General features: G+C 43.3%; 1 protein-coding gene across 4 annotated transcripts in view; it reads left to right on the top strand.

Annotated features, from left to right (window-relative positions):
• The window catches only part of LOC115113200 (carbohydrate sulfotransferase 15-like), a 36,555-nt gene extending 24,061 nt beyond the window's left edge, over nucleotides 1-12,494 (top strand). For 2 of the 4 annotated variants that reach the window (XM_029640572.2, XM_029640571.2), the window contains exons 5-8: nucleotides 6,699-6,855; nucleotides 7,171-7,327; nucleotides 10,195-10,342; nucleotides 11,236-12,494. In XM_029640572.2, the coding sequence (XP_029496432.1) occupies nucleotides 6,699-6,855; nucleotides 7,171-7,327; nucleotides 10,195-10,342; nucleotides 11,236-11,426 (653 nt within the window). In that variant the 3' untranslated portion in view covers nucleotides 11,427-12,494. Of the gene's footprint in view, nucleotides 1-6,698; nucleotides 6,856-7,170; nucleotides 7,328-7,778; nucleotides 7,856-8,261; nucleotides 8,478-10,194; nucleotides 10,343-11,235 lie in introns of those variants that run through there. The other 2 variants (XM_065012788.1, XM_029640573.2) reach the window with 2 other exon arrangements.
• Nucleotides 12,495-16,037: the final 3,543 nt, after the last annotated feature.

Raw genomic sequence — 16,037 nt, 5'->3', positions numbered from 1 at the left:
TCAAAAAAGTAAGAGGTAAGAATAACAAATAATTAAAGAGCAGCAGTACATAACAATAGCGGGGCTATATACAGGGGGTACCGGTACAGAGTCAATGTGTCAATGTGCGGTGGCACCGGTGTTGAGGTAATTATGTACATGTAGGTAGAGTTATTCAAGTGCCTATGCATAGATAATAACAGAGAGTAGCAGCAGCGTGGGCAGGGGGGCTACCCAGACTATGCAAATGGCTACCCAGTCTATGCAAATAGTCTGGGTAGCCATTTGATTAGCTGTTCAGGAGGAGTCTTATGGCTTGGGGGTAGACACTGTTTAGAAGCCTCTTGGACCTAGACTTGGTGCTCCGGTAGCAGAGAGAACAGTCTATGACTAGGGTTGCTGGAGTATTTTACCATTTTTAGGGCCTTCCTCTGACACTGCCTGCTATAGAGGTCCTGATGGCAGAAACCTTGGCCATGGTGATGTGTACTGGGCTGTACACACTACCCTCTGTAGTGTCTTGCGGTCGGAGGCCGAGCAGTTGCCACACCAGGCAGTGATGCAACCCGTCAGGATGCTCTCGATGGTGCAGCTGTAAAACCTTTTGAGGATCTGATTACCCATGTTAGTTTGTTGGTGATGTGGACGCCAAGGAACTTGATGTTCTCAACCTACTCCACTGCAGCCCCGTCAATGAGAATTGGGTCGTGCTCAGTTGTCCTTTTCCTGTAGTCCACAATCATCTCCTTTGTCTTGATCACATTGAGGGAGAAGTTATTGTCTTTGCACCACCTCCTCCCTATAGGCTGTCTCATTGATGTCGATGATCAGGCCTACCACTCTTGTGTCGTCAGCAAAGTTAATGATGGTGTTGGAGTCGTGCCTGGCCGTGCAGTCTTGAGTGAACAGGGAGTACAGGAGGGACTGAGAATGGGGCCCCCGTGTTGAGAATCAGCGTGGTGGATGTGTTGTTACCTACCCTTACCACCTGTGGACGGCCCGTCAGGAAATCCAGGGTTCCAGTTGCAGAGGGAGGTGTTTAGTCCCAGGCTCCTTAGCTTAGTGATGAGCTTTGAGGGCACTATGGTGTGGAAAGCTGAGCTGCAGTCAATGAATAATATTTTCACATAGGTGTTCCCTTTGTCCAGGTGGGAAAGGGCAGTGTGCAGTGCAATAGAGATTGCATCATCTGTGTATCTGTTGGGGCGGTATGCACATTTGAGTGGGTCTAGGGTTTCTGGGATAATGGTGTTGATGTGAATCATGACCAGCCTTTCAAAGCATTTCATGGCTACAGACGTGAGTGCTGCGGGTCGGTAGTCATTTAGGTAGGTTATCTTAGTGTTCTTGGGCACAGGGACAATGGTGGTCTGCTTGAAACATGTTGGTATTACAGACACAGACAGGGAGAGGTTGAAAATGTCAGTGAAAACATTGCCAGTTGGTCAGTGCATGCTCGGAGTACACACCCTGGTAATCCGTCTGGCCCAGCGGCCTTGTGAATGTTGACCTGTTTAAAGGCCTTACTCACATCGGCCACGGAGAGCGTGATCACACAGTCGTCTGGAACAGCTGATGCTGTCATGCATGTTTCCGTGTTACTTGCCTCGAAGCGAGCAAAGAAGTTATGTATCTCATCTGGTATGCTCGTGTCACTGGGCAGCTCACAGCTGTGCTTGCCTTTGTGGTCTGTAATAGTTTTCAAGCCCTGCCACATCCAACAAGAGTCAGAGCCGGTGTACTACGAGTCAATCTTATTCCAGTATTGACGCTTTGCCTGTTTGATGGTTTGTTGGAGAGCATAGTGGGATTTCTTATCAGCTTTCGGGTTAGAGTCCAGCTCCTTGAAAGCGGCAACTCTACCCTACCCTTTAGCTCAGTGCGAATGTTGCCTGTAATCCATGGCTACTGGTTGGGGTATGTATGTACAGTCACTGTGGGGACAACGTCCTCGATGCACTTGTTGATAAAGCCAGTGACTGATGTGGTGTACTTCTTAATGCCATCGGAAGAATCCCGGAACGTATTCCACCCTGTGCTAGCAAAACAGTCCTGTAGTTTAGCATCTGCTTCATCTGACCACTTTTTTTATAGACCGAGTCACTGGTGCTTCCTGCTTTAATTCTTGCTTGTAAATAGGAATCAGGAGGATAGATTTATGGTCAGATTTGCCAAATGGAGGAAGAGGGAGAGCTCTGTACGTGTCTCTGTGCGTGGAGTAAAGGTGGTCTAGAATTTTTTCCCCTCTACTTGCAACATTTAACATGTTGATAGAAATGAGGTAAAACGGATTTAAGTTTCCCTGCATTAATGTCCCCTGCTTCTAGGAGTGCTGCCTCTGGATGAGCGTTTTTCTGTTTGCTTATGGCAGAATACAGCTCATTGAGTGCGGTTTTAGTACCAGCCTCGGTCTGTGGTGGTATGTAGACAGCTACGAAAAATACAGATGAAAACTCTCTCGGTAGATAGTGTGGTCTACATATTATCATGAGATACTCTACCTCAGGCGAACAAAACCTTGTGACTTCCATAGATATCATGCACCAGCTGTTGTTTACATAAATGCATAGGCTCCCGCCCCGTGTCTTACCAGAGGCTGCTGTTCTGTCCTGTCGATATAGTGTATAACCTGCCAGCTGTATGTTCTTAATGTCTTTGTTCAGCCATGACTTGGTGAAACATAAGATAATTAATGTCCTTTTGGTAGGATATACGTGCTTTCAGTTTATCCCATTTATTTTCCAGCGATTGAATGTGAGCAAGAGCAGATTAGCCCCTCGTTGCCTGATCCTCACAAGGCATCCCAATCTCTTTTCGCGAAACCTACGTTTCCTTTTCCAGCGAATCACGGGGATCTGGGCCTGGTAGGGCGTCCGTAGTATATCCCTTGCGTTCGACTCATTGAAGAAGAACTCCTCATCCAATTTGAGGTGAGTAATCCCAATTCTGATGTCCAGGATGTCTTTTCAGTCATAAGAGACGGTAGCAGCAACATTATGTACAAAACAAGTTATGAACAACACGAAAAGACAAACAAAATAGCATGGTTGGTTAAAACTTCTTATGCCTGAAGGGGTAGTATTGAGTAGCTTGGATGAAAGGTGCCCAGAGGTGCCCAGAGTAAACTACCTGCTCCTCAGTCCCAGTTGCTAATATATGCATATTATTATTAGTATTGGATACCAAACACTCTGAAGTTTCTAAAACTGTTTGAATGATGTCTGTGAGTATAACAGAACACATATGGCAGGCAAAAACCTGAGAAGAAATCCAAACAGGAAGTGGGAAATCTGAGGTTGGTCGATTTTCAACCCAGCCCCTATTGAATACACAGTGGGATATTGGTTATGTTGCACTTCCTAAGGCTTCCACTAGATGTCAACCACCTTTAGAAACTTGTTTGAGGATTCTACTGTGAAGTGGGACCGAATGAGAGAGGAATGAGCCAGAGGTCTGCCAGCAGTCACACGCTGGTCACACGCATTTCACATGAGAGGTAGCTGCGTTCCTTTGCTTTTCTGAAGACAAAGGAATTCTCCGGTTGGAATATTATTGAAGTTTTATGTTAAAAACATCCTAAAGATTGATTCTATACATCGTTTGACATGTTTCTACGGACAGTAACGGAACTTTTTGACATGTCGGAACTTTCATGACTTTGGATTTGTTTACCAAACGTGCTAACAAGAGTAGCTCTTTGGCAAAAATGATGGACATTATCGAACAAATCAAACATTTACGAGATTCACCCAATTGCTTTGAGGAGTATACCACCTCAGTCACCGGCTTAAAAAATAAGTGCATCGGCGACGTCGTCTCCACAGTGACCATACGTACATTTCCCAACCAGAAGCCATGGATTACAGGCAACATCCGCATCGAGTTAAAGGCTGGAGCTGTTGCACACTAATCCACTTATGCCCTCAGACGAACCATCAAACAAGCTAAGCGTCAATACAGGACTAAGATTGTATCCTACACTGGTTCTGACGCTCGTCGGATGTGGCAGGGCTTGAAAAATATTACGGATGACAAAGGGAAACCCAGCCGTGAGCTGCCTAGTGACGCGAGCCTACCAGACGAGTTAAGTGCCTTTTATGCTCGCTTCGAGGTAAGCAACACTGAAGCATATGCTCTCTGTAGCTGATGTGAGCATGACCTTTAAACCGGTCAACATTCACAAAGCTTCAGGGCCAGATGGATTACCAGGACGTGTATTCAAAGCATGAGTGGACCAACTGGCATGTGTCTTCACTGACATGTTCAACCTCTCCCTGACCATGTCTGTAATACCTACATGTTTCAAACAGACCACCATAGTCCCTGTGCCCAAGAAAGCGAAGGTAACCGGCCTAAATTACTACCACCCCGTAGCACTCACGTTGGTAGGGATGAAGTGCTTTGAAAGGCTGGTCATGGCTCACATCAACACCATCATGCTGGAAACCCTAGACCCACTCCAATTTGCATACTGCCCCAACAGATCCACAGATGATGAAATCTCAATTGCACTCCATACTGCCCTTTCCCACCTGGACAAAAGGAACACATATGTGAGAATGCTGTTCATTAACTATAGCTCAACGTTCAACACCATAGTGCCCACAACGCTGATCAGTAAGCTAAGGACCCTGGGACTAAACACCTCCCTCTGCAACTGGATCCTTGACTTCTTGACGGGCCGCCCCCAGGTGGTAATGGTAGACAACAACACACCTTCCACGCTGATCCTCAACACGGGGGCCCCTCAGGGGTGCGTGCTTAGTGCCTATTCACCCATGACTGCGTAGCCAAGCACAACTCCAACACCATCATTAAGTTAGCTGACGACACAACAGTGGCATGCCTGACCACCAACAACGATGAGACAGCCTATAAGGAGGAGGTCAGAGACTTGGCAGTGTGGTGCAAGGACAACAACCTCTCCTTTAATGTGAGCAAGACAAAGAGGCTGATCGTGGACTATAGGAAAAGGAGGACCGAACAGGCCCCCATTAACATCGACAGGGCTGAAGTGGAGCCAGTCTAGAGTTTCAAGTTCTTTGGTGTCCACATCACCAACAAACTATCATGGTCCAAATACACCAAGACAGTTGTGAAGAGGGCACGACAACACCTTTTCCCCCACAGGATACTTAAAAGATTTGGTATGGGTACTCAGACCCTCAAAAAGTTCCACAGCTACACCATCAAGAGCATCCTGACCGGTTGCATCACCGCCTGGTATGGCAACTGCTCGGCATCTGACTGTAAGGCGCTACAGAGGGTAGTGCGTACAGCCCAATACTTCACTGGGGCCAAACTTCCTGACATCCAGGACCTATATAATCTTTCAAGACTCCAGTCACCCAAGTCATAGACTGTTCTCTCTGCTAGTGCATGGCAAGTTGTACTAGAGTGCCAAGTCTAGGACCAAAAGGTTCCTTAACAGCTTCTACCCCCAAGCCATAAGACTGCTGAACAATTAATCAATTGGCCCCCGGACTATTTACATTGACCTGTTACTTTGGGATTTTATTTAGGATTTTTTTACTTTCGTTTATTTAGGAAATATTTTATTCGCTCTATTTCTTGAACTGGTTGGTTAAGGGCTTGAAAATAAGCATTTCACGGTAAGGTCTACAACTGTTGTGACAAATAGAATTTTATTTTATTTTGAATGTACAATGATTCCTTACACTACGCTTGTTTGTGTTGTCACATAATCTGACATTAGGCAGATTATTAGAATCTATTAGAATTTATCTATTAGAATTTTAGCAAACAGGAAATCCCGGAGTAATTTCTGCATAGTGCATCTTTAAGTAAAAAAGTACATTTTGTGTGCACTACATCATCACGCACAGATCTTTTTTAACGCAACAAGTCAGTTCGGTGGAAAAATGTGCATGTTGTCTTCATTCAGATTTTTGAATATTTGCATGAAAATCTTCCGCTAATTGGATGGAAACGTAGATACTGTTATGGATATATCCAAATAAATGTCACCTGAAAAAACCTTCAAGAAATGCTAATGCAGCTACTTTGCTGTTATTCTGGCTGCACTGTTCGATGTGACTGTGTTAGCTGAAGTTGGCTAGCTAGCAAGCAAGGGATAAGAACGTTGCCATGCTGAACATTTAGAACAATTTACTGGGTCACATCCAAAGACGTACAACAAAAAGACTTCACAACTGGGTTGCGTCTCTGGCAACCTAACCGATAGAATGAACAACCAGTTGGCTTGGTTAGCAACCCTACATTTTTGTCGGGACTATATCTCGTAGAAGGATGAAATAGTATGAATAAATTCATAAAAATTAAGTTTTTAATGAAAATAGGTCAATCATTAATTTAATTCCCTCACGACGCCAGGACAGCGGAGTCAATCACCACCTTCCGGAGACACCTGAAACCCCACCTCTTTAAGGAATACCTAGGATAGGATAAAGTAATCCTTCTCACCCCCCCCTTAAAAGACCTAGATGCACTATTGTAAAGTGGCTGTTCCACTGGATGTCATAAGGTGAAAGCACCAATTTGTAAGTCGCTCTGGATAAGAGCGTCTGCTAAATGACTTAAATGTAATGTAAATGTAATATGTTGGTAACCCGTTGTATGAAAGTGATAATTCCCTCAAATCCGGTGTCTGGAGGATATATTGGCACAGTTTGCCTCCAAACACCAGCTTCTCTGGCATTATCACTTAAATGGGCATCACACTTCTGTTGGATTGACAGGTGAAGCAAGCGCATCCACAATGTGGGACAACCAAGCCTGGAGCTATCTCTATGACAACCGGGTGGATGGGGAGCCTCCTTTCCTGGCCCAGGACTTCATCCACACTGTTCAGCCCAACGCTAAAATCATCGTCATGCTCAGAGACCCAGTAGAGAGGTACAGATGTGGGATCGTAATTTGACCAGTTTCTCACAGCAGGAAACAATCCTGCAGCAACTGCAGTACATTATCATGTGGATTATAATTAATGGACATTTTCTTCGGGGTTGATCCATTTTTGTGTTTTTGCAAATCAAGTCTGAAATATTCAAGTGGAAATTACAAACCTTAGAATCCTTTTTAAACATTGAATACACTATTCTCACACACCAGGGTGATCAAATTAAGTCCGACATAGTTTTCACTATAGTGCATTTGGTCAATGTATCTAATGAAAGTATGTTTTCTGGTTTTTGTCTCCGTGTGGTTTAGGTTGTATTCAGACTATCTGTACTTCAACATGGCTAACAAGTCAGTGGAGGATTTTGACCAGAGGGTCTCAGAATCCTTACAGCTGTTTGAGGCTTGTTTAGCAGAGAGCTCCATGCGTTCCTGTGTCTACAATACTAGACTTTCCAATGCCATGCCGGTGAGTGGAACATATAAATAAATAAAATAATAATACATATGCCATTTAGCAGAACACTTTTACAGTCATGCATGCATATTTTTAGTCCTGGCATTGGAAATGTACATGTCACGCCCTGACCTTAGAGATCCTGTTTATGTCTCTATTTTGGTTTGGTCAGGGTGTGATTTGGGATGGGTATTCTATGTTCTAATATTTGTATTTCTATGTTTAGGCAGGGTAGGGTTCTCAATCGGGGACAGCTGTCTATCGTTGTCTCTGATTGAGAACCATACTTAGTTAGCCCTTTTTCCACCTGTCTTTGTCGGAAGTTGACTTGTTTATGGCACATAACCGTTAGCTTCACGGTTTGTTTTGTAGTGTTTATTGTTTTGTTTGGCGTCTTTTCAAATAAAAAGAAAATGTACGCTCACGCTGCCCCTTGGTCCTCTTCTTTCAATGCCCGTGACAGAACTTCCCACCACCAAGGGGCCAAGCAGCGTGGTCAGGATGAGAGGACACGACGGAAACCTGAGAGACGGGGGGTGCTGAGGGTTGAGTCCGAGACTGAGGAGGAATTCTTGGACCGTTTGAGTGAGGAGTGGTTGGCAGTGGAGAGGGACGAAAGAGTTTGGAGGGGTTGGAGTGTGGAGCAAGACAGTCGCTTTGAGGAGCATGTGACCCTTCAGGCACCATGCTTTGAGGTTACACATACTGTGTCGCTGGTACGCATCCACAGCCCTGTGCATCCTGTGCCAGCACTCCGCAGTTGCCGGGCTAGGGTAAACATCCAGCCAGGTTGGGTTGTGCCAGCTCTGCGCTCCAGACCTCCGGTGCGTCTCCACGGCCCAGTATATCCTGTGCCAGCTCCACGCACCCGGTCTCCTGTACATCTGCCCAGCCCGGTAAGCCCTGTGCCAGCTCTACGCACTAAGCCTCCTGTATGTCTCCCCAGCCTGGTGAGTCCGGTGCCTGCTCCCAGAGCCAGACCTCCTGTGTGTCTCTCCGCTCCAGTGATGATCCATGGCACGAAGCCTCCAGTGATGATCCATGGCACGAAGCCTCCAGTGATGATCCATGACACGAAGCCTCCAGTGATGATCCATGGCACGAAGCCTCCAGTGATGATCTATGACACGAAGCCTCCAGTGATGATCCATGGCACGAAGCCTCCAGTGATGATCCATGGCACGAAGCCTCCAGTGATGGTCCATGATAAGAAGCCTCCAGTGATGATCCATGGCAAGAAGCCTCGAGTGATGTTCCATGGCACGAAGCCTCCAACGACGGCCTTCAGTCCAGAGCCTCCAGCGACGGTCTCCAGTCCAGAGCCTCCAGCGATGGTCTCCATTATTATGTTTATTGTGTCACTATCTTTGGTGGATAGTGTATTGTCTAGATGAGAATTAATGTGCAAGAGCAAGAAGAAACACTCATTTTGACCGCATTTATTGAAAGAGCATTATCCCACAGGGCACAGAGGGCAGTTCAATGTCTAGTTTGATTTACGCTTGGTTGAGCTGTCAGATAACCTGAATTCAATGTGAAATCAACCCAAAATGTCAGTATGTCGTTGGGTTAAAATGTGGGTGAAAAAAGTGCGAAATCCCCATTATTATGTTGATGACTTTTTACAAATCCTCGTTGATTCAGCATCATCCCATTTTTTTGTTTTGTTGAAATGACATGGGAACACTGGATTTAAACACTTTTTGCCCAGTGGCATGTCATCAAAGTACATACTAAGTTATTCAGAGATGGCTTTGTCTATGCCAAATTGTGATACAGTTTCCATGTCTTAGCTAGATTGATTCCATGCCAACTTGTGATCCATAACTCAGGCCTTTATTTCCATGTCTAATGGGATATTTTATTAAAATCACAGCTACTTCCTTGAGGCTGGTGAAAATGTGTTGTGACATATGCCACTGATTTGATTAGTGAGGAACTGTGAAGTTTCCTTTCAGAACTGATTGAACTGAGATGCACTTACTGGAAGTTATTTAGGAAGTAGTCTCTAGAAATATTGTCATTTATTTTCAGAAAATACATTTTCTTGCTGTTTGAACTATTTTACTACATTGACATTGGCTCCGTTTTATACAGGTATGTGTGCTTTGTTTAGTTTATGATGATCCCCATTAGCTGTTGCACATGCAGCAGCTACCCTTTCTTGGGTCCACAAGCTTTAATGCTGTAAACATTTCCTTATTGGACAGAGTTCAGCAAAGCTAAGTAAAGGCTTGCCAAATGCCCTCTGTAAATTGTAAACCGTCCAGATGCTGTAATGTACCGAGCAGCATTTCCGCGGGGTTGAGCTGAGTTAGCTCTGTCTGTACCCTCGTCACACAGTAGCATACCAGGTTGGCTGCAGCTGTCACAGCCTGGGGCACAGCTAGTTTACATAGGAAAAGCACAAATCACGATACCCACAGCCAGAGATAAACACTACTGTTCACACTGTTCTACATACCTCTCAGCCTGATTTGTGGTAGTAATGTACCTTTGGAGATCCGTGTGTACCTATTAAGGTAAATAAATATGAACAAAGTATAAGTTATTTGACATACAGCAGCGTCATGGATGTCGACCTAAAGTAGCTCCCTGTTTACATTTGACTTCTGAATCCATGCTGTTGAGCTTATGATCGTTTAAAAAATAGTCCCTCCTCTCTCTCTGCTGTATCTACAGAAGTATAATTACTTTTGTCGGTTGTTCTCCAGCACTCTCTGCAGGGAAGCTTGGGTACGAGTCATGCTGTAACTCTTTATCACCAGTATTCTTATAGCATGTACCTTGTTCTCCACCTTAACAATGAAGCCTTGGTAGAATAGTTATGTAAATGTGATGATAGTCTAATGTTCAGTGTTTGTTGTGGTCCTCTCCAGGTCAGACTGAACCTGGGACTATATATTGTCTTCCTGCTGGACTGGTTGACTGTCTTCCACAGGAATCAGATCCTGATTCTGCAGTTAGAAGACTACGCTGCCAATCTGAGACTCACCATAAATAAAGTCTTTGACTTCCTAAACGTGGGTACGTACTGGAAAAACACAGTTATCAGCTCAAATTCTACATCAACATCCTAGGTTTGTTCAGAGCTGGGACACAATATTGTGGATGCATGTACATGTCTGCTTCTTCCTCTGTGTGCATTTCAACATCTGGGGCCTCATTTATCAAAGGTGTGTGTGCATAAAAAAGACTCTATACCTTGAATGCGCCACAAAGATTTGTATGTATTAATGTTGAACATGATGGGAAAGTGTGCCGATCTCCACACAAATCTCAAATGATGTGTGTGCACAACTTCTAGAAGGTTGATCAACTGAATTGCAAGAAAATAAGCTTTATTGTTCATTTGGGGGAAATGGGGAGGTGTTTGATGCTTGAGAATTATTATAATGGTAAGCAAATAAAAATATTAAAACAGACGCATCTGCCGTTGGTAAGGAGATTGCATTGCAGCATGTTGTCTAATATGTTTATTTTACTAGGCCTGAATCATAATCATATTGCAGTACATGTTTCTACCTACTGGGAAAAAACTGGTTGAATCAATGTTGTTTCCATGTCATTTCAATCAAAACATTCAATGTGATGACATTGAATCAACGCTGATTGGATGTAAATCAAAACTAGATTCCGGTTCCAAGTCGGTCCTTTTCTGACATAATTGGTTTAAATTATTCCTGCTACACAACAAATAGTAGGCTACCATTTATCAATCAAGCATGCTTGAAAGTAAATAGACCGGTAGCGTTGACAGTATGTGACAGTATGATTATACTACAGTATTGCTGTGCGATAGGATTAGGAGCGTGACATCGTAGCCCATTTAATCTCAGAGCCTATACCAAGGCAGACGATAGAAACACAATCATCTATTTATAAACAAAATATTGAACAACAATTTGTCTTTTGCATAGGGCCTTTATCTGAGCAGATTGAGGCAGTACTCACCAAAAGGCCCATGTCCAACACACGGAGGGCAGCAGACAGGATCTTGGGCCCCATGTTGCCCAGCACCAGGGACCTCCTCAGGGTGTTCCACCGGCCATTCAACCACAAACTGGCCACAGTCCTGGACAACAAGGCCTTCCACTGGACAGAGACATGAGGAATGTCTCAATCAGAGATGGATACAATCCTGAGGAGTAAGTCCCCCATGGTCCTATGAGTCCTATGAGATGAACTGTCAAGTGGAATAAACCATGGACATTACATGTCACAATGGGTGAATGTATAGACATTAAAATGGCTGAGGTACTGAACAATGCATCTGTCTAGTACTTTTTTAAATAACCTCTATTTAATTAGGCAGGTCTGTTAAGAAAAAAATATTATTTTACAATGACAGCCTACCCTGGCCAAAGCCTAATGCGGGTGACACTGGGCCAATTGTGCGCTACCCTACAAGACTCCCAATCACGGCCGGTTGTGATACAGCCTGGAATTGAACCAGGGCCTGTAGTGACACCTCTAGCACTAAGATGCAGTGCCGTAGACCTTTGCGCCACTCGGGAGGATATCATTTTTTGTGTGGTTTCACGGCGGTGCCCTTTCATGTTGGTGAAGAGTTCGCTTTTTGTTGGAGACTCCAGGAAAATGACTGGGATAGAACCTGGTGGACTACTCCCTCTAGTGGGGAAGCTTTCCATATGACACATACTGAGAGTGAAAGGAGAGCCTTCACAATGCTAATGATGGATCATTTTTATATACTGTATGCAAGTGTTTCCATCTCCAGTCCTCGAGTACCCCCAACAGCACACCTTTTTGTTGTTGCCCTCGGCAAACTCACCTGATTCAAATCATTGCGGGCTTGATGATTAATAGACAAGTTGAATCAGGTGGGCTTGTCCAGGGCTACAAAAAACGTGCAGTTGGGGGTACTCGAGGACTGGAGTTGAAAATACTGCTGTATGCCACTGGGCATTTCAATTGCAGTCATTGTGAAATAATTCTGTAAGAAACAATATTGGAGCAAACAGCACAATGGATTTTATCAGATGACGTTGCCTTCAAGTAATGGAAGGTGATGCCAAAGAAACATTTCCATCCTGGATGGGCAATAAAGTTTTATTCTATTCTATTAACCTTTAAAAACAAACATGAAACACCCTGTTTCTACGGCCATACAATGTTCATTTTAACTATATTAAATGTATTAAATGTTAAAGACGTAAACAAATGGTCATGAGCTGCTTTTTTTCACATGAAATTTGTGTTTGAGCATAGATGCCATTCTATACTGCCCTAGACACACATTGGTACACGTCCTCACACCAGAGGGCAGCAGAACCACAAAGACTCAGTATGGAATCTATCATTTCCCAACATCATGTTAACCTATCTCCTTACCAAAGTCTGGCCTGTTTGTTTCTAACTGATATTTTCCAGTATTTTCAATGTTTTTACACACTCTGTACGTGGACACATTTGACATAAAATCAAGCATTAAGCCTAGCTTACCAGCCACCCACTACAATCTCTAGTCAATGTTGAATGTCTCAGCACAGGCGTTGAAGTGTTTTTGAAGTGTTCATTGTCGTACTAGAGTACTCGACTTAATGCTTAGGAACAGTTAGAAATGTACACGCCACTCATAGAATTAACTCAAAATAATGTTTACGGCCACAAATAACAACAAATGTAGTGACCCTGTGTTTATAAACGTGGATATTGACTGCTGCTTCAGCATACTTTTGTGGCACAGTCAATGCCACGCATGATTACGGGCCAGTAGGTTAAGGGTTAGCTGACCACCACGGACGACCTCACTCCCCCTCCTGTTTCATTAGGCCTACACTATGATCAGAGCCAGGTGCAGACAACGATCAGCTAGGGGGAAATCAGATTTTAAACATTTTGATGCCATATTTATAATTACAGTAATGGGTTTCTGTGCCACACTCTAAAAAGAAAAGGTTCCTAGAGGCACCTTTAGGGGTTACTCATATTGCAACACCGGCGGAACCCCTAAAGGTGCTTCCAGGAACCTTTCAAATGACAGTTTAGGGTTTTAAGGTTCCTGTAGGAACCTTTTATGTCCGATGTAGTCCACTATGAATAATAATAATAATATTGACAATAATAATACAAAATAATATTGAGTGGCAAACTTCAAGTCACATTCATTTTATTGACTTTAAAAGTCACAGAAATATCTGGTCCCTCTCTACAGAAAAGGTTTGGCATTTGTACATTTGTTGGTCATTTACACCCCCTCATCAATTCCCAATGATGCTGATGCTGCATACTCAATATTAAAAAGGAAATGGACCCCCCATTGCTACTCCCAATCGCATGGAGATGTAGCTCCTCTCCATCCAGGAAGAGTTGGATGTGGCTCTGATCTGCAAAGGGATTCGCCTCTATTCTTATGGTCGATGAGGAGAACTTTAAACACTGTAAATACATTTTTTAAGGTTACTCAAGTCATATTTCAAACAGTAAGTTAACGACTGAGCACTCCTTACATAGTACTACTAACTTTGCATTTATTTATTCGCCATACTGGGAAATACATACCCTGTCTGTAATGTACAGCCCACTTGGATCTTCTTTGAGGAAGTAGGGGAGGAGCAAACTGGCTGCAGTGATCTTCAGACCTTAAATTGGACGATGTGTAATAAAAATGCTGGATGAGAACAGCTCCATTCTGTTAAGGGTACATTTTACATGCAGTGACATTGATTAAAAAAAACTACTTTTGTGAGCCTCCTCCGTGTGTGAGAGAAGTGCCATCTTGTAAAGATTCAGCAACTCCATGGCCATACCACTCCCTTTTCTGTCCACATCCATACCGAATTTGCTTATCATATCGGAGAATATCTGACAATCAATTTGTTCATAATGCATCATCAGTATATCTTGGACTCAGATGACAGTACTTGGCTATGTAACAGTTGTGCCTTGTTGTCTCTCTTTTTCAGTCCTTTTCATTTTGTGTTGTAAGGAACATATGTTCGGTCTCATTTCTTGGCACTCCACCTTCATCTATTCAACGTGTAATTTCTGACTGAAGGAATCCGCATCCGTCTCAATCTGAAAAGCGAATATAAATATGATTAAATATTGATACATACAGCATTAAACACGATCAAAGTCTATTGAAAAAGGCAAAATTATATAGGATCAGGTCCCCAGGTCCCCAATCTTATTTATGATCTTAAAAACGGATCCGGGGTCAGCGGTTCAACAGCGGTTCAACACTGAATATGGGCCATCATTTTTTATGCATTTACATTGGCCATTTTGGTCGGGTCTTCATTTTTGGTGTCATCTGGGCTTATTTTTTATCTCTTGCCTCCCAAACCTCTTCTGCATTTCCTGTATGTGTGCAACGTGAGCAAGAGGCTGCCATTCTTTTTTGTATTTATTCTGTATCATGCCGTGCCATGACTCCTTAAAAAATGACATGTGGAGAGGAGAAATGTCATGACAGATTATTGGGACTGAGGTCAGAGGAGCAGACTAGAGTCTTGTTATGCTGCTAGAAATGTGAAGGTTTAACAATGGGTCTGGGTAGGCAAAATGGTGCAAAAAAAAGATTATTAGTGTGCAATAATGTGAGTAGGAAAACTGAAGAGTTCTTACACACTGTATCCCTTCCCGTTCTGGTCTCTCAATGAGGGGTACGTTTGAATGAGCGCTGTGCACACATCCATTTAATGCCACGTAGTGCGGTACCTAAAGCAAACGAGAAACATAAAACATTACATTTAGACTAACAATTCTGTTTGTAATACAAGCGACATTGATTGATTACGTTGATTATCATCATGTAAAAGTTGAGCATGTGCTATTCTATCAGCTGCAGTGATTATATCAACAGCATGGAGGACAGGGACAGGAGAAGGGCTCAGGGTGACGCACACACATTGTGATTCATAATTGAGGAACTTCTAATATTAACATGAAGCTAAGATCAGTATATAACTATATACCTGTATATATACAAAACTATACTTACCAAGTGTAGGTACACATGAAGTCGACCAACACCTGCACAATCGGAGACTTCCACTTCGAGTGCACAGTAGCACAATGGAGAGCATGCATTTTTGTCCCTCAAGTTTTTATTTTAATACGGCTGGAAATTGTGGAAGTCTAAACACAGATGGCCAGATTCTTTGGCTGACTGATGTTTCTTGTTGCTGGCCGTGTGAGATGTCATGCTGAAGGCCATTTGGTGTGTCATTTTGACGGACAGGTGCTTAGTCATTTTGCTGGGCTGTTTGCTGCATCTGTGAAGTAACAATAACATCGTTTTATTTTGTGGTTTCATCTTCAGAAAAAATTAAATAGCCGAAAATTGGAATAGGATCAATGTGATAGAATGAATGATGATAACAATCATATATTGACTTAACAATTTATAGCTTTTAGATTCTCAATTTATTTTGTGAATTTTTTTCAACTTTGGAACGAGTTGCTCTAGCATTCTTTGGTCCAATGACATCAACGTCTCTCCATCAATGTGTCCAAAAAAGATCAGTGTTCTAGTCAGTGCATATCAGAACAGGAAACACATTTGAAAATGTGAAAACAAAAGTGTGTTGTGCTTAATAAATCAATTTCCACTAACTGCAATCCAGTGGTGGAGTGTAATGGACACTCTTCCCGCTGGCCACCCCGTATCCCTCTATCTCATGGAAATCCATCTCCTCACCAACCAGGCCTTATAGCAATCCAGTGGTGGAGTGGAATGGACACTCTTCCCGCT

The sequence above is a fragment of the Oncorhynchus nerka genome, linkage group LG28, assembly GCF_034236695.1.
Source record: "Oncorhynchus nerka isolate Pitt River linkage group LG28, Oner_Uvic_2.0, whole genome shotgun sequence".
Classification (NCBI taxonomy): Eukaryota; Metazoa; Chordata; class Actinopteri; order Salmoniformes; family Salmonidae; genus Oncorhynchus; species Oncorhynchus nerka.
The sequence above is the reverse complement of the archived record's forward strand: the minus strand, read 5'-3'. Positions and strand labels throughout refer to the sequence as shown.